Source organism: Sparus aurata, chromosome 10 (assembly GCF_900880675.1).
Source record: "Sparus aurata chromosome 10, fSpaAur1.1, whole genome shotgun sequence".
Classification (NCBI taxonomy): Eukaryota; Metazoa; Chordata; class Actinopteri; order Spariformes; family Sparidae; genus Sparus; species Sparus aurata.
Genome location: NC_044196.1, coordinates 17,085,559 through 17,103,507, shown reverse-complemented (window position 1 = coordinate 17,103,507; position 17,949 = coordinate 17,085,559). Strand labels below are relative to the sequence as shown.

General features: G+C 43.3%; 1 protein-coding gene and 1 long non-coding RNA gene across 5 annotated transcripts in view; one reads left to right on the top strand and one right to left on the bottom strand.

Moving 5' to 3' along the window:
- Positions 1–17,949, bottom strand: part of pacs1 (phosphofurin acidic cluster sorting protein 1) — a 70,237-nt gene that overhangs the window by 17,977 nt on the left and 34,311 nt on the right. For all 4 annotated transcript variants that reach the window (XM_030430698.1, XM_030430696.1, XM_030430697.1 and 1 more), the window contains exons 2-7: positions 12,210–12,297; positions 10,635–10,724; positions 8,927–9,052; positions 3,377–3,521; positions 3,195–3,286; positions 88–165 (exon numbers count right to left, since the gene is read on the bottom strand). In XM_030430698.1, coding sequence (XP_030286558.1) covers positions 88–165; positions 3,195–3,286; positions 3,377–3,521; positions 8,927–9,052; positions 10,635–10,724; positions 12,210–12,266 — 588 coding nt within the window. In that variant the 5' untranslated portion in view covers positions 12,267–12,297. The remainder of the gene's footprint in view (positions 1–87; positions 166–3,194; positions 3,287–3,376; positions 3,522–8,926; positions 9,053–10,634; positions 10,725–12,209; positions 12,298–17,949) is intronic.
- LOC115589649 (uncharacterized) lies at positions 9,001–14,955 on the top strand. Its single transcript, XR_003985566.1, has 3 exons — positions 9,001–9,058; positions 10,641–10,767; positions 14,870–14,955. It is a non-coding gene; the product is annotated as an uncharacterized LOC115589649 (long non-coding RNA).

Here is a 17,949-nt window from a genome sequence, read left to right as displayed (position 1 = left end):
TCAAAATCTATTTGAAAGGACTTTTTCGCCAAACAGGTTTGCAGCAAATTGCTCTGCAGACAAATACGAGAGAGGTGCTTTTCTCACCCTGGTGATGGCGGCGTTGGAGGGGAGCTTACGCCTCGGCTTCTTCTTCCTCACCTCATCCTCTTCGTCAAAGAGATACTGAAAGAGCCGAAGAAGAGGTCTGTGAGTCATTTCTTAGGATGTACAGCTTTGGTAGAAAACAGGAGTCGCTGACAGAGAAACACTCAAATACAGAGCGAAGAACTGTTAGTTTTGATCTTTTCATGAGATACAACAATAAGAAGAACGGCAGCCTTATCTGTTGATGTCATGATTTTGGACATTGTCAGACATGTTGGACATCAGTTAAGTTCAAAACAAGCTGTTCAAAAGAGGGGTGTTGGCTGGTAAATAAAAGCTCAATCAAACAAAATTGCCGCCGGCACTGTGCTTTGTTAGGGCCGACAACTGGAAGAGAAACCTGGTCTGGCTCCATGATCAGATTCAATGCTTCAAATTATTTGATAACGTGAGGGGTTCAAAAATCCACTTTTAAGCCTCCTGAATTGAGGTTAACGTTAGCTAGTATGCCACTGTTGACAGAAACTTAAAATCCCACCACTGATTCTGTCCAGACTCGTTTTAACCTTCAGCTTCTACTCTTTTCTTCTCACTGCATGGCGTTACTACGGCAAGTTGTTGCGCCACGCTGATCTCAGTTTTGTTTATGTCTGCTTCCCCGTGAGATCAAGTGAGCGGGATCACGTGGGAGCCCAGCTCCAGTCCATAGAGCCATGAAGCCAGAGCGCTTTATTCAAAATGTATTAGTATTGGTGTCCAAATTTTAGTAAGCTTTTAGTTTCTGTCCTCTCCAATTGGGAACAAGCTCCTCGAATACCTGAACTCTGCTAAAACTGTCTGCTCATTTAAATCAGAGCATACAACATTTGAATAAATTAGATACAAAACCTCTTTATAATCTGCAAATATCTATGTGCTTGTTTTTGTTATTATCTTTAAAAAGGGAATTTCTTAGGTTTAAGCTATTCATCTGCCAACTTTGCTTTGTTTTACTGTCTTTTTAAATGCTTAACTAGGTGGAACAAACTTTAACACCACGACTGTCAGCTGAATATTAATGAAAAGAAACCTGGCCTTTTGCTTTAGGGATTTTTGTTCCTGTACTGAAAATCAAACCGAACTGCGACTTCTGTGTCTCAGCAACAACCCTGACAAGCAGCAGAGCAGATCGGATGAACGGTTCTTAAGATATGCGGAGATATACAGGCGGATAGTTTGGTCACATTGTTCTGCTGAGGTCTCGGATTATGGAGACATTTGATGCAACAAAGTCAAACGGGTCAAGAAGCATGAGCGGTCCTGCGTGTTGTAACAAGCTGATTGTTTACTCAGATTATATAAACCGCTCTGTTGAGAGGGGAAAGAAGAAAACTGCAGCCGATGCGGTAGTTTGATATTTACATCGGTGAGTTATAAAGCATCAAACGTCTCGTGTTCCTCATTCAGGAGAAGAAAATCAATTTCCTTTACATTAAACTGAACACCAGCTGTGTCAGATCGGCTCCCCATCCTCTTTATTCTGCCTCGTGTCGCTGCTCCAGTCGTGCCGTAGCTTCAGCCTCGCACCATCTCCCCCCCCACCCCACCGCTCAGCATCCCTCCATTCAGCCCTTTCAATCCGGCCTCCAAAGCCTTGTTGCTCCCGTCTTATCTCCCCCCGCTGTCTGTTTTGGTCCTTTTCACTCTCTCTTCCAATCTCTCGCACCGATGGGCGCCGATTCCCCTCACATCCCTCGCATCCCCCCCAAAACACCATCACCGTCGCTCTTTCCACAGTAAAACGCCCTCTGCCTGGTGTGTTTGGGAACTTCTTCCCTGTTCTATCAACTTCTGGAAAAGAAATGAATAGTAAGGCAACCAGGTGGCCATACAGAGACTCCATTAACTGTGAATCAGGTGGAAACTGATTTCTAAAGATGATTTTTCTGCACTTGAACAACTTGTTTTACAGCAATAAGGTAAATTATTTGCTCAGACCAACAGATTCTAGTAAAACAGACAGGATGTGATTCATTTTACTAGGACTGGACCAATTATCAGATTTCCATATTCAGAATCTGTGTTGGGGGGTTTTTGGTCTTATTTCTGGCTCCGCTGTGACATAAATATAACACAGAGGTCAGAAAGAAGTGAGATGGCTCACTCTTTGGCAACTTCATTTGTCAGCTTCAGAGAAAACAACGTGTCTAATTCAGGATATTATCAATAAAGACTCTTCTGGATTTACTCTGATGAGGTATACGATCTGCTGCTTTCTACTGTTCCCCGTTTTTGTGACACATTCTTGATGAAAAACTGGACATGCAAGGGAAGAAAAAAAACAGAAAGTCAAATGTGTCTCCCGGCAATGTGAAAAGAGTCAACTACTTGTTTTTAGAACCTGTGTACACGCTAACTTTGGTGTAAAAGTGATAGAACTTGTTTGTCTCTTTTATCCTACTGTTTAAAGAGTCCTTGGGTCTCCTGAAAAGCACTATATAAATTATGATGATGATGACTGTGATTATTATTATTGTGGTTATAACAACTTGTAACAGCAGTTCTCAAATAAATGGAGAAGAGAAAAACGTACAAAATTTGCAAAAAGTAGCAGAAAATAGAAACAAACATCAAGTATCTTAAAATTGTACTGAAGTACAATGCAATTTATTTCATTACTAGTTTTTCTAAATTTGGGCAAACATCAGCAATCAGTCTCTTTGGCTGCTATTAATCTGTACTAATCTGTATTAATCTAACAAAACAAAATATGTAAGTAGTGTGGGATCATGGGAGTTGCTGTCTTCATTGTTAAACAACCACTGTTGTCTACGTGACTGCTTACGAACGGGGTAATGTTTCCAAGTTTTAGTTCCGTTTGTCGACTTCCTTCCTCACTTTCTGACTCTTTCTGTGAAGTTACAGCGACGGGAGACAAAATTAAATGCCTCCTTTCCTTGAATGAAATTACATATTTCTCTGTATAGCAGATTAGTGTAACCCTAACCCTTGGGACAAATGTGACAGCATTGTTCATTTGTCTCCCAAAGTTGCCGTATTGTCTTACAAGCGGCGAGAGCAACCACGAGATTAATCAACAGCTAGAATTACTGTTTGTCCAAACCCACCTGTCCATGAATGGGGTCGTCGCTGCCTTCCTGTTCTGATGAGTAGCTCTCCTCCTCCTCTTCAGAGTAATTGTCGATGTCTGGGGAGCGATCTGGAAGCACAGAGGACGTATAAGGAATGAGGACATATTAAAAGAGAAGACGGACGGTCGCAGACAGGTGCGGTTGGACGACGGGCTCACCGGACATCTTTGCTTTGGGTCCCTCGTGGTCGATCGGCTGGCTGGACAGGGAGTAGACTCTGATCTCGGCGACGGGCACCGAGGCATCTTTCAGCTGGCTGTGGAGCCCCAGGACCTGAGCACCCTCACTGGGGTGCTGCATCACCTGGACGCAGACAAAAAAACAGACATGAGAGAGTGAGTGGCTTTAAATTTAAAAAAATGGGTTTGGATCAGAGAATTTCTGCCGCATTTTTGCCAAAATTATGCAAGTCTGGGGGCAGGACACGTCAAATATTATGCGTTTGTCCAAATGGTGCCTTCAGGAGATTTATCATTCAGGTAGGAATGTGTGTGTGATGATGGAATACGCAATACAAACAGTATTATGTGCATTTCATGATCTTTCTCTACTTATATATGTTCTTACTGAGGATACAAAGCAGCATTCTACATTATTGGCTGACTGATTTTTAAATAAGATGCAAATTTAAATCCATATTTTCACTTTTTTTTTTTATGTGAAAGTTTGAATGTTGTTTGTTGTAAGTTGGTGATTGTTCCTATATGTGTGAAACTTTCTATGCTGCCGTCTTGGAAAAGAGATTCTGAATCTCAACAGGAATGTTCCTGGTAAAATAAAGGTAAATAAAATAAATAAAACATATATTTAAATGTTCTATTCATGTTTCTTGACTATTGCATTTCTTGCTTTTGATTTCATTTTCATTTTCTCTCACTATGTTGATGTTGTGCACCAAAGACACCGAGACAAATGTGAAACTAGAATCACAGCATCGCCGTCGTTTGCCTCCGCGCACCAGTCAAGTTGCTGCTGCAGAGCTGTTACATTATGATGTCACAGTGCATTTCACATGTGACCTGATCATATGTGTTACGGCCTAGAAAAGTGTTTTGTGAGGTCACAGTGAGCTTTGACCACCATAATCCAAATCAGTTCACCCTCGAGTTATTGTGAACAATGAGCTGGACAGCCCGGAAAACATGTCTCGGGGTTTCATATCAAATCCTGACAGGCTCCAGAAAACAACCCTTTTCTTTACTGACACGCATCTGAACAATAAAATGGCAGCGCGCAAACGCAAACAAGACAATTATCGGAGGAAAGAAGAGTCAGATGCATCAACTTCCCACAGAAGCTGCAAACACTGGATATGATTTATAATAGAGGGAGAGAGACAGGTTCAACAGCAGCGAGAGGAGAAACGAGCACAAACGTGAAGCAGACGCTGGGAGGTGGATGATAATAGAACGATGGGGAATAAAAGGAGGATGAAGACGACAAACAAAAATAGCAGTCGAGGATTAAATAACCAGATGCTGTCACCACGACGACGACGACGGAGAAAACACGAACATGTGAGGCAGCAAATATAAATCCTTTGTGCAGCAAACAGCAGCACCACGTCTCCTGTGTGTGTGTGTGTGTGTTTGTCAGAGTGACATCCAGCCGCTCTCAGCAGTCTGGTCACACTCGCAGAGTTAATGAAGTCTGAGCAGCTTATTACGGAGACAGCCTCGGCCACACATTCGACGAGACACATCGCTGCTATACACCCGTCTCGCTCGGCATCGAGCTCGGCCGACCCGCCTCGGATTGCTGATTCAAACCGTTTTCCAGTCAGAAAGGCAATTATGCAAATGTGACGAGGCAAACATCACGAGGGTGCGACATTAACATTAATGAGGAAACACTGGCTGCTTATTTGACTTCAGTCTCCACTGAGTTACTGCGGGCTCCTCTCCTGACGCTGCTTTTTAAAATCCATTTAAAAAAAAAGAGCTCACGGACGTCAAACACGGCCTTGAGTGATGTCGTGCATCACTGCCGAGCAACGTGCAGGAAATGTGATCCAAGACATAATGTTATCTTTCAGGTAATTACAGTTTTTACATGTGTGTATTTTCACTTTCTGCACGTCGATAGCCGCTCTGAGGCGGCTGTGAGTGAGCAAGAGGGAAACTGAGGCAGAGGGAGGGTGAAGTTAAATTAAAGAGACTACATGACGTCTAATAAAAATACAATACATGAGGCACGTAACTCAGTAAATCACCGTGATGTAAATTCGGACAAAAGAACAGGTGCTCGGCCTCACAACCTTCTACTGTCGCACATCCAGTGGAGGCAGAGTGAAGGACAACGCCTCCCTGATGTGACGTAATCTGACATGATGCCAGGTGAAGAAAAAATAGAGGGTTTATAGGAAATGTTCTCCAAACTGCCAAGTTTACCCTCTAAATTTGTGCCCTTCTGACTTGTTAAACATATAAATCCTGCTTGAACATTTAAAAAAGGCCATTTTCAGACATGGTTTAACATAATCTGAATGACTCTTTTGGTAAAACCATTAATTGTGGAAGTCATTTCTAAGCAGGCATTTTGCTGGCTCCGGCTCTAATTTGAGGATTTGCTGCTTGTTTTTAATCACATGAGACAGCAGATTAATTATATTTTGGGTTTTGGACTGATTTTCAGGAAAAAAAGGGGGCCTCTGTGTTGTTTTGGAGTTTTGGATATTTAAATCTTTACAATATTATCAAGGTAAAATACTTAATTTTTCCATAAGTGAATAAATGAGATGTTCTCAGAGGAAAATAAGAACACTGTTTGAAGCTAGAAAGGTGGCAGGGTCCGCCACATATAAACAAAGTAATATAGTATAAACATTTGTTGTTCTTTAAGGTCAGTTTGTTTATTCAGTCAGGAAAACAAAGAGTCTGTATATTTAGTTTATTCAGGCAGAAAAACAGATCTTCCTTTTCTGATCTTCCAATTAATCGTTTTTCCACAAAAACTACATAGTGCACCTTTAAAGGACAGATGTTTGGGCTCTGGGAAGTTGTGATGGACATTGTTCACCGTTTGTTTCAAAGGTTCTCTGTGTTGCACTGGATTCGTTTATGTTAGCGGACTCCATTTCTAAACTAACGCTGGCTACTGTTGCTCCCCGTTAGCAGAGCAGAGAGAGGCACCGAGACGAGGCGTTCGTGAACGCGCATAAAGTCACGGAAAAGCCAACCTCAGTCGTCCACTGGCTTTGTAGAGGCAACCAAGAGAGATGGGAAGAGCACATTTTTCAAGTCGCGTTAAAATGTGGCCACTAAATAATAATAACTACACGTAAACATTGTTACATAGAGCCCATTTAAACAATTCATCCAGAAAATAACCATTAAAACTGATGATGAAAACACTCATGCCTTGAGCAACTGACTCAAGAACATTCTGGGAAATAAGGACGAGTTTAATGTAAAACTGTCGAGTAACAACTCTTGCGTCTCTGCTTTACGATGTTTTATATATTCAGAAGGATCGGAGCGCTTCAGAAGTTTTTTTTAAGGGTAAGGCATTTTGGAATTTTCAAACAGGTTCAAGAGTTCATCCTGACAATACCTGCTGGGTCAGTGCAAACTACCCGTCATATTAAACAAGCGCCGCGCCATCAAAATGACATTTCAGATAGGAACGTATGAGCTGGAAACCTGAGCGCTTCCCCTATAGGGTATTATTTTTCTGACACACACACACACGCACACGCGGAGCTGAGGGCAGAATAAACCGGCAGAGTTCAGATGGCGGAGACTTTCTCCCGTGTCTGTGAAGGAAATGAGTTTGAACCTTTCGTGCGTTTGAGTCTGTGTTTGTGTCCTTTGACCTCTGGAAAGCACTCTGCTGTCTGCTGGAAGAGCTTCATGAATAATATTTGACTTTATTTTACATGCAGAAGAGAGCCAGCGGGGATCACAGAGACCGGAGCAACGCGCTATTTTAGATGAAAAAATTGGCTGTTTGGCTGTCGTTTCCAATCTATTATCTTATTCTGCTGCTGCATTTGGTTTAATTTGCTCTTGACAAAGTGAGGAGAGCGTAAACATCCCGGAGAACGAACCTGCCTCTTGATTAAGTCTGTATTTATAGCGTTTTTCTCTCCATAAACTCTGCATAGTGTGCCGGTGTGGTCAAGTTCTCACAGACGCGGCCTGAAAACTCGCCGGGCGTTCGTAGGTAGAGGATGTCCACATGCGCACACGCGACGACAGACACGGCCATCGGTCACAGCCCTCGTATAAAGGTTTTTATATCGTGCAAGATGGAGAACGCGAGGAGCTTTTGGCAGGAGAGGCTAATGTTTAATTGGGAATTTGATTTATGGCGACATTTATGGCGGCGGGAGACGAGAACGCCGGGCCAAAGATCAAAATCCCGGTTTGATTTTAAAGTGCACTTCGCTCCAATTGAATTTAGATGAAGGTTAAATGAAGGTTAGCAAAGATTATGAACGATAAAGGAGGAACAGGGGAGCAGACCACCCGCTCTATTCTGGTTTATATTAGGTTAGAAATCACTTTGGGAGCGACGCGGCAGGCAGAGGCCGCCGTGTTTAGGGAAATGAGCCCCGTGGCCGGTCGTTTGTTGGGTCAACAGCTCAGATCAGCCGGGACGTTTGTCTGGCTGCGGAGGGGCGAGACTCAGCTGACTCGACATCTCAACAGCTGACGTGCTCGACCTCCATCTGCTGCTGTCGGAGGAGCTCTGTGCCGAAAATACACAAAAAAAGGGAACCAAGCGGGATTCAAGTGACGTGCGCATGCGTATATTCTTCCCCCGCCGGCCCTGCGACCACAAATCATCCACTCATTTGGAAAATAGTTGAGGTGCAACAGTGGGCAAGTGTTTTATGGTTGTTTTGTTGTTGTTACAGCAAAATTAAATACCAGGATGTTTACAGCATAACAGTGTTTGAACCCATTCTCAAATTTCACACGTCGAGAAAGGTACATTTGCAGCTTGGAGAGGACACCATAACACAATAACGATACACGATAAAAACCTTGATTATTATAACCGTGTAACTGCAAATATTATTTATTTTAAATGTCATACAGTATACACCTGTGTTTAATCATTCAAATAAACACCAATAAATTCACAGATTTGATGATTCTTGAAAAATATAAAATAATGACGTTAACTTTCTGTACAACTGTCTCTTTTTTTCCACCTCATCTGGGTTGTTTGGCTTCGCGCACCAGTCAAGCTGCCGTTCCTGACACAATATCATGATGTCACAGTGCGTTTAACCTCTGACCATATGTCCAAGCTTCACCATTTTATCCTGTGAGACATTTGTCAAAAATGCCAAAGTAATTACTGTATGACCTCATGAGTTCTAGCCGAAAATGTGTTTTGCGAGGTCACAGCAGCCTTGACCTCTGACCTCTGGCCACCAAAATCCAATCAGCTCAACCTCGAGTCGTAGCAGATATATGTACCAAATGTGACGATGTTCCCTCAAGGCGTTCCTGAGTAATGGCGTTCACGAGAATGGGACAGGCGGACAGACGGACAAACAACCTGATATCATAATGCCTCCTTGCACAGCTGGCGTGGAGGAACAAAAATAATGTTCCTGTCAAAATGATATTCATGCCTCTTTTGCTGCCTAAATGTGATAAAGGCAACGCTTTAAAAGGCATTCTGGGAAAAGACTAATACAAACTAAAGCAGAGGAGCACTTGACATCACACAATGACCTCTGTAAGACTCACCTCGGCCATGTTGATGAGGCCCAGGGCCAGGGTCTTGTAGCCCAGGATGGTCCGGTTCTTGTACCGCTTCCGTCGCTGCAGCATGATCTGAAGCTTGTTGGCGTCCCTTTTCAAGAAGTGCGGGTACTGCAGGTACACATAAACACACAAGTTAACTCACATGCACGTGCACATAAACACCTGACCCGCTGAACGGGTTCAGGTGACCGGTAAAGCGATGACGCGTTTTCTTTTCCCGGGTCATGATAATTGGGCTGATCTAACTGGCTCGTTGCATAAGGACTTCACACTCGCTGACCTGTCTCTGGTTTCCTGAGGTGTCCAACCTCTTAGTCAAATCCCAGCTATGACATAACCCGTCATTAAGGATCTGCACCGGTGGCACTATAAATGGAACAAAAGCGACTCCAGGAACAATGTTCAAAGCCACGATATCGCACCGCTGCTCCGTTTCTCTTCTGCAGTGCTGCAGTTGTAGAAAGTTTAATGTATAATGTATAATGTCTGGCTCGGTGCGCTCGCTAACATCCGGAGAGAGAAACTCCCTGACCTTTCAGCAGCATTTAGAAACATGGAAATTGGAAAAGGATAATTTAGAGCAGGAGAAGCCCCGCTGGGAATCACATTAACCGCGCTCCGCCCGAACGAATGCTGAGGGAGTGGATGTAACGCGCTGCACGTGTGATGATGCGTGCTGGAGGTCTGATGTTTATTACATGTAGCATCTCTGCGTCTCTTGAGCGACGAAGGACCATTTCTTCAGCAAACGAGTAGCCATTCTTTCATGCATGTTTTAAAGAAAAGGCGTTCTCCTAACCCTCAGTGTGAAGTGTGCTGATGAAAAACCTTCTTTGGAGAGTGATGTAGCCCAAACACTTCGCCCTACCACTCTATCCCAACAAGAACTGGGACACAAAGGAAGGGTAGAGCGCAAACAGTGTGCTGGGTTTGGGCCTTTGTTCGAGGAGCTAATTAGCCAATATTAGCATGCTAGCACGTCATGCAGATGCTATACATTGTGAACATTATACATGTTTAACATCATGTTAGCATTGTCATTGAGCGCATGTTAGCATGGTGATGTTAGCATTTGCCTCTAAACACTGCTCAAAGAGCGGCTAGCATGGCAGCAGACTCTTCCTTGAGTCTGAATTCGGTCTGTAAGGTAAAGTACATCAACAAAAACTAATTGTTACATTAAAGGCTTAGATTAAATACAATATTTGGTAAAAGAAATTCATTCGTGGCTGCCAAGAACTGCCTGAAAAGACAAGTGATCGCAAACGACGCCTGAAAATTTGTGGTTTGTTTTGAAATTGGATTATCTTGCAGGAAAACAGTGGAGATTACGCTTCTTTTCTGCAGATTTCTTCCAGTTTCAAGACAAACAAAACCATTTCAAATCACTCTGCCTGTTCACTCTCTTTACAAAGACTGAGGAAGGGACGCTGCACAAAAAAAGCAGGTACACGACAAACTGCACCAAACTCAAAATAGCTCAGCCGACATCAAAACTGTCTGCATCATTTATCTGCTGTGACATTCCTACTTTTAGAGCTTGAGAATACGTGTTTGTGTGATGCCAGTACAACTATGTACAAGGAAGATATTGCAGCAGAAACAAACCCAACAAAAAGTACAGGAGCAAAGCTTTTGGTTTGCTTTTTTGACGGACAGGCGCCTGACCTCGCCGACCCCTTGTCTTTACCTGCAGGGAGAAGGTGAGCTGCAGGTCGGTCTCCGTCAGCCCCGCCGAGGACAGCAGGATCTCGTTGGAGCGCAGGATCCGCTTGGAGCCCTGAGGAGGCGACGGAAGGAGAGACACAAAAGGAGAGAACGTCGTGAGTGAAAGATGGAAAGATTACCGTTAGCGTGCCCCGGCCGACTCCAGCGGGGACAAAACAATGAACTCTCATCTACCGCATGCAGCGAGGGAAGCGTGGGAGCGAAGGAGGTGGGGGGGAAGTTGACTGATAGGAGTGAGGACTGTGGAAGAGGCAGCAGCAGCTTGGAAGACGAACTGAAACGGCTCAAAGTGCGTTATGTGCCAGAAAAGGCGGAGAATTTATTGGTTTACTTAGATTGGAAAACAAGATGGAGATAGTGACGAGAGAAAACAAGCCAAGGAGCAGAAACTGGGAGCGGAGCCACGGCATTAAAGAGGAATTGAACCATCTTAAATTGTACTCTGTCAAAGATTTTGTTGGTTTCCCTCAATTAGGGACAAGATGGAGATGTCTGAGCGCGCAGAGCGCCGGCCTGCACGTGGCAAACACTGACGCACTCTTAAATTCACATCGATCTTTTTCATCCCGGTCACCAACTGGACTTTTCATACAGAGAAACTTTAAAAGAGGCTCCTGTGGAGGAGCTGCAGAAGGGGTTTTTAGGAGGAAGTGAGTCCCGATCCAATAACCTGACTCGACAAAACGATGAACAAAAACTTGGGGGGGGGGAAAAAGCTAAATATGTGGTTTATTCTGCAACATTTCAACATCTTCTGGTTTCGAGTCTTTAAGTGCCAAAATCCAATTTTGCTGATTTAAGCTGAAGAAATAATTGCTGCATTAAAGCCAAGCTTTACAAACTGTTCACTTAAAAAGACTTTCTGTGAATCAGACGCTGCAAACATTCATTCAGTAAAGATGAAAAAACGTATTTTCTGTCTTCATGCAGTCGAGACAAAAATCTACTCTCAACTGAATTTCTTTTTCTGGCTCGGGAGGATTTTTTTTTCAGCCAATGCAGATTATATATTGATAAATTATGACCCGTTTCTACCAATGATTCAACACCTGAGGGTAAGAAAGGCTAAGAAGTAGTGAGCAAAGATGGAGGATTTACTAGCTCTAACAAGAGTTTTGTCTTCCTCTGAAACTATATAAAAAACGTCCACACTGGCGGTTACATGTTTTGGTGTCGATGTTGTGCTTATTCAGTCCATGAACGCAATTTGGCTTTAAATCATTGGCTCGTTTTATGAGGTGGGCTGCTTATATAAATTTGCCGGTTACGATAATTTATCATGCATCCATAATTCTGGCCGGAGTTGTGATGATGAAAAACATGACGATTTCTGCTTTTATTGTGCTATTTCGTTTGTTTCGTAACTTCATTTCACTTCTTCACATGACTTTGGATTAAGGTTGATCTCCATGTGTATGTTTCGATGAATTACTGTAAAACAGAGTAAATTTTTTGGAACAATTCAGAACATTTTCTTCCCAACACGCTGCAGCTGTTGGTCAAGTTTTCCCTCTGTGTTGTCTGACGCGACTCGTACCTGCAGTTTGACGGCGATGACCACAGAGGTGAGGTCTTTATCTAGCTCCTTCAGCATGATCAGCTTCTTCAGAGTCAGGTTGAACAACCTGTAAGGAAGAACAAAGAGGACTTTGATTAGAAGTTATTGCACACAGACATAAAATACTACGAGATGCGATGTTTTATGATATAATGACTAAGTGTGTACAGGCTATAAAGTATCTGAACGAGTACAACAACTAATCTAAAGACGATATACGGCCTCATATCGAGATAATGATATAAAATGTCATCTTGTCATGGGCTCAAAACTCTCTCGTAACCCCGGGTGACGTGCCATCAACTCTCATCTCCACTTCCTGATTCTCCAGTGGACCAGCGAGCTAAAAGAAGCTAAACAAAATGAGTGACATCCGAAGAGGCTTTTAGCGCAGCTTTGTGTTTTATCTGATGACAAGCTGTTACAAAAAGATTCAACTTGGCCGATGACGGGACTGAAAATGGTTTGCTATTTTTGTCAAATGCGTCCAACAGAAGCCAACGCTTACGTCAGCGCGCACACACACACATCACACCGGATGCTGATTTGACAGCCGCATAACAAGCAAGAGCGATTCGAACCCCGGCGACACATTTCTCACAGCTCAGCACTCGAGTACAGCACCGTAAACACACGTAAAGAAAGGTTTGAATTGTTCCGAACCACGAAGAGGCATAAAAGGCGAGAAGAACTTAGAGAAACTGATATGGAAACAGAGAAAAGACACAGACACACACCCGAACAGCAGCTGTGCAGCCAGAGGTCAGTCTGTTCAATAATTCATCTTCAGGGCTTCAGAGACAGAAAGTAAAGCACTAAAATAGACCTGTTGGGGCTGCCGGGGGGCGAGTCATAAAGATAGAAAGGGAAACAAAGGAAAAGCACAAAGGCAGAATATAATGTCGAAGAATGAAACAGACAGACAGGCTGACGAAGCACCAGAGAGAGAGAGAGAGAGAAGGAGATGGAGGAGAAAAATGACAAATAAGGAACGGAGATGTAAAGACAGCCATGAACACAGAGAGGAGGAAACAATCGAGCAGTCAGACAATGAAGACGGAGAGATCTGAGGTCTGTGGATGACAGACGCTGACGAGATGTGCTGATAAAAAGATGAAAAAAGGAAAAACCGTCTGACATCGTGAAGATAAAAAAGAAAAAGTGCCTGTTTTCCATGAGGAGAGGAAAACGCAGGATGATGCTGTGATGCTTGCTCAACTATCTTTTAAATTGGGTTAATCATGTAGGATGTCTGTGTAGTAATTCTGGTATTTCGTGTACAAGATCTTAAAAAATGTAAAAAGCCTAAAGTCGGTACCAACAGAAGCTCCTCTCTTCCACAGAAACAACTGCGCCTGAAACGCCTCGTCGGTAGTCCCGCCTTTAATTCAGTGACTGTGTGACATCACACTGCGTCGCCATGTCACACAAGTGTACAATTATATACCGATATTCACGGTTGAACTGAAGATAACTGGAAGCTGAAAACACAGAGGCCCGGTTAGCTGGCTCGGGCGTGTGTGTTCTGACCAATCAGGGCAGAGTAGGTATTTAGGAGGCGGACCTTAAAGAGACAGGAGCTAAAACCGCTAAAGCATGTAAACCTAATCTAGTAATAATCCTGAAAATGAGCATTATGTGTCTCCTGTGATCAATTAGCAAGTTAGCTCAGTTAGCCATGCAGCTAGCGGTACTGACTGGGAGCTTGGGGACCAGGGGAGTGTTAGCACAGGACACTTGGAACAGGAAAGGTCAGGGCTAGCTGGTTAGCATGCTAACTTCATTAGATATGTCTGTAATGCAACACACACGACGTGTTTTTTGTTTTTTTTTGTTTTCTACTTATATTCTTACATGTTGCATCTAGAAACGATTTGCTGCCTTTCTTTATCGTTTATGACAGTAAATATAGATTTGTTGAGTTTTGAACTGTTGATTGCACCAAAAAAAGCAATCTGTAGATGTAAATTTGGGCTCTGAGTAACTTCTATGAGCATTTTTCCCCATTTTTTGATAATACGACACCAAGAAATTAATTGATTACCTGAGGAGGTAATCAGCAGGTTAAATCGACAGGGAAATAATCATTAGTCGCAGCTTTATATAACAAAAAGGACCCACTTCCACCAGTACACTGACTCTTGTGGAGGTAGGACCTCCAGTCACATAATAAAATCAATTCAACATGAGTCAGTGGAAAACAATAGCAGAAAAAAGCAACACAATCAATACCAATCACAATCACCGTGGCTCTACACAGATCAATAGTCCAGGCATCTAGAAACAAGTGCTGGAACAGGAGCGGTCGAAACTTCTAATGCAACCTTTAACGACAACTACAAAGATTAAAGGCAGACAGAGTGGACAGAGAAACTGCGTCCCCTCTCATCTCACCTGGGCCTTCCTCCAAATCCAGCCCACTTCCTGCCTTTCATCTCTTCCCCTCAGCGCTCACATCCCGACACTGAAAACCGCACAAGTGGCCCGGATGGGCTGACGCAACCGCCGTTAGCACACACGGCCTTTCTCCTCCTCGCTCCCGGCGGCTTTCCGCGCCAGATCAAAGTGTCCAGTAGTGGCTGAAGCTATGAATAAAAACAAATCAACGTGTTTTGTTTTTTTTCTCCCCCCTCTGATAGAAAAAAACAGCTCGAGTGCAGCTTCTGCTTCCACCTGCTGGATCTGGAGTGGAGCGAATCAGGGTGGAGAGGAGGCACAAGAGGGGCCGGGTGCCAGGGGTCGATTAGGGAGGAGGCTGAAGCACCTGAGGCAAAGCCATTAGGGAGGCAAAGAGGGGAAAATGGGTGAGGGGGGAAGGGACAATCTGTGTGCCCATCTATCTTTAAACGGTCGTAGATGAATGTCGTGGCTGGTAGAGACTGGTTGTTTTAAGAGAAATTGTTTTAACCGAGAGGCTGAAAGAGGAGAATGTTGAAAAACTAAACTTTTATTCAATGGTCAAAAAATGTTGCAGATCAATTCGTTTCCCGCCTTGAATCACACCAAAAATCGAAACACCCGATTGCCCGGATTGTTCTTGGTTCTGTTCTGTCCCTCTGGGTTACATGGATCCCTTTAAACTGTAACGCGGCGTTCAGGGGGGAGGAATCTAAAAAAGACAGATGTCAGTCATTGAACACCATCGTTCTGTACCTCCTCTGAAGCCCTTTCCCTTCCACAGCGCGATCAATCACGGAGCCGACGAGACGGTAAATGTTTATGACACCGCCGGGGCCTCCATCATCGGACATCAAAAGCTGGGTTATGGCTCGCGGAGGGTCCTAAAGCTCCTCGATCGAAAGATTAAGATGGATCACACTCAAATAAGACGTTGCACCGATGACGTTCGCGCTTCGGTTCTTCAAACCTGAAGAGGAGCGTCTTGGTTTATTGCAGTAATGAGCAGAACTTGAGTCTCTTAATCAATCGCTCGATCGCATGATGCAACATCTGGACAAAATCCAAATTTCCCTTGAGATAAAGTTTCAGTAAATGCCCAGGGCGGACTGCTTTGTTGCTCGGTAAATGGGTCTAACTACCAGAGGGATTTCTGCATTACAGCGTCTGTGCTCCACCGAAACACAAGCCTTCCGATAAGCATCGGGCTGAATTTAGGTTTTATTTGTCAATCAACTGATGAGTGTATCAGTAGAAAATTAGTTGCCAATAATCGAGTCATCATTTGAAGCAAGAATTTCAAACATTTGCCGTTTCCAGCTTCTTAAATGTGAGAATTTGCTGCTATGATGTTGAAGTCGAAGACGTCTTTTTTGGCCTCTGGGTACGAAATTAATCAATATATCACAAAACCATAGATAATGAAAATAAACAGCTTTTAAAACACAGGAAGCAGCTGATAACAGAAGAACAATTATCCACACAATGATTAATATGTGAAAATAAATGGGAAGAGGAATGCTTCTGTTTTTATTAATTTCCAACACTTCTCTCACAGGGAAATTGCCACTACACCTCGCTGGTGCCCCCTGCACTCTTTACTTAACTACTGTAAATCCCTCTGGACAAGACAATCATCCAAATGCTTTTAAAAACACACACACACACACACACACACACACACACACACACACACACACACACACAGCTCCTGCCTCGACTGCCACACAGCTACAGTTCTTCACTGTCACCATATCTGACGAAGGGGGAATCACATGGTAAAGGTCAAAACAGTCCGCCCGCCACGAACGCTTCCTCTCCGGTGCAGTTCTCACTTTTCCGCTCCGTCTCCTCGACGGCCTGTCACTACGATTTAACAGTCGCTGCACGTTATTAACAATCTGACAAAAGGACAGACAAGAGCGGAGGGAGACACACCAGCGTGTGATATGACGAGGAGCTTGTGCAGAGATCAGTAAGACAACACCTTCGGTTGCACAGTAAAAAGAAGGGGGAAGAAATGGGAGCGCAGCATCGTCTAATTCTCACTAAAACTAATTATAGGCTGCGCTTCACAAATGGAAAAATAACAACAAACCAATTTGTCTTTGAGGGAGTCGAGCTGAGCCAGGGGCTGGATTAATTCCCAATTGGATCCAAATCTCTTGGAGGCAAATCTGTTGATAATTGGCTTTCTGGCTCGACAAAATGACAAATGTCAAACAGGCGGCCATGTTTTTGTAAATATATTAACTTCAACAGTTCTATTAGAAGCAACGGTGTCTCGATTCTGTTTTCATCTTCCTCGACTTTTCTTTTCTCTCTTCACTGCAAAGCCAGAGGACAAACATTTAAAGCACTCTGCAAATAAAGGTGAGCTCTGAGTGTATATTCAAGAAGAGGAAGTGTATGTATAACTGGGTGAACAGGAAAACACGGATATAAGCCAACCTGCAACTAACTACTATTTCCAGAATCAAATCATTTTCCTACAGTCACGCCTTTCTAAAGAACAATCCAAAGCCTTAAAATACTCAGTTACCTCGTTTACCATCACATAACAGGAAGAAAAGCAGACAATCCTCACAGCTGAGGAGCACAAATTAAAAACCAGGCATCATTAAAGGATAAGACAGCTGTTCCTATTCTTTATATTTCATATTGTCAACAATGTCCCGTGAAAAGACCAAAATCAACCATGTTTTAATCCGTCTCCCTCAGGTTTCTGACGTACTTGGTGCTTCTCTGACTCTCTTTACAATTCAAGGCATAGATCTACACAAAAACCTTAAAAGTACTTCCCTAAACTGTACTGAGCCACTGTAGTTTTTCGCAAACATTCCTCCAGCAGAGGTAAAGAGTGCATCTGTTGGAGACTATCTTCAGTGGCAGATCAATACACATTTGGCAATCTAATGATTATCTCCAGCAGCAGGATGGTTTTAGATAATTAATCTGATTATTTTATCTCTCGTTCTGTAAAAAACATCAAAACATACTGAAAACGCCTGATCCTATTATCCAAGGCTATGCCATCAAATCTCAACAAAACAGTCCAAAAACCCCCAAAATATTCAATGTACTATAACGTGAGAAGAAGATAAGTGGCAACACCTCACTTTTTTTTATTTTTTTCTGGCATAGACACCTTTATTAAGCAGTAGACAGATAGGAAATATGGGAGAGAGAGGGGGGGATGTGACATGCAGCAAAGGACCTCCGGCCGGAATCGGCTGCGTATGTGGCATGCGCTCTAACCACTCGACCACCTGCGCGCCAACATCGCACATTTTTAAACCTAGAACGGACAAATACTGACTAC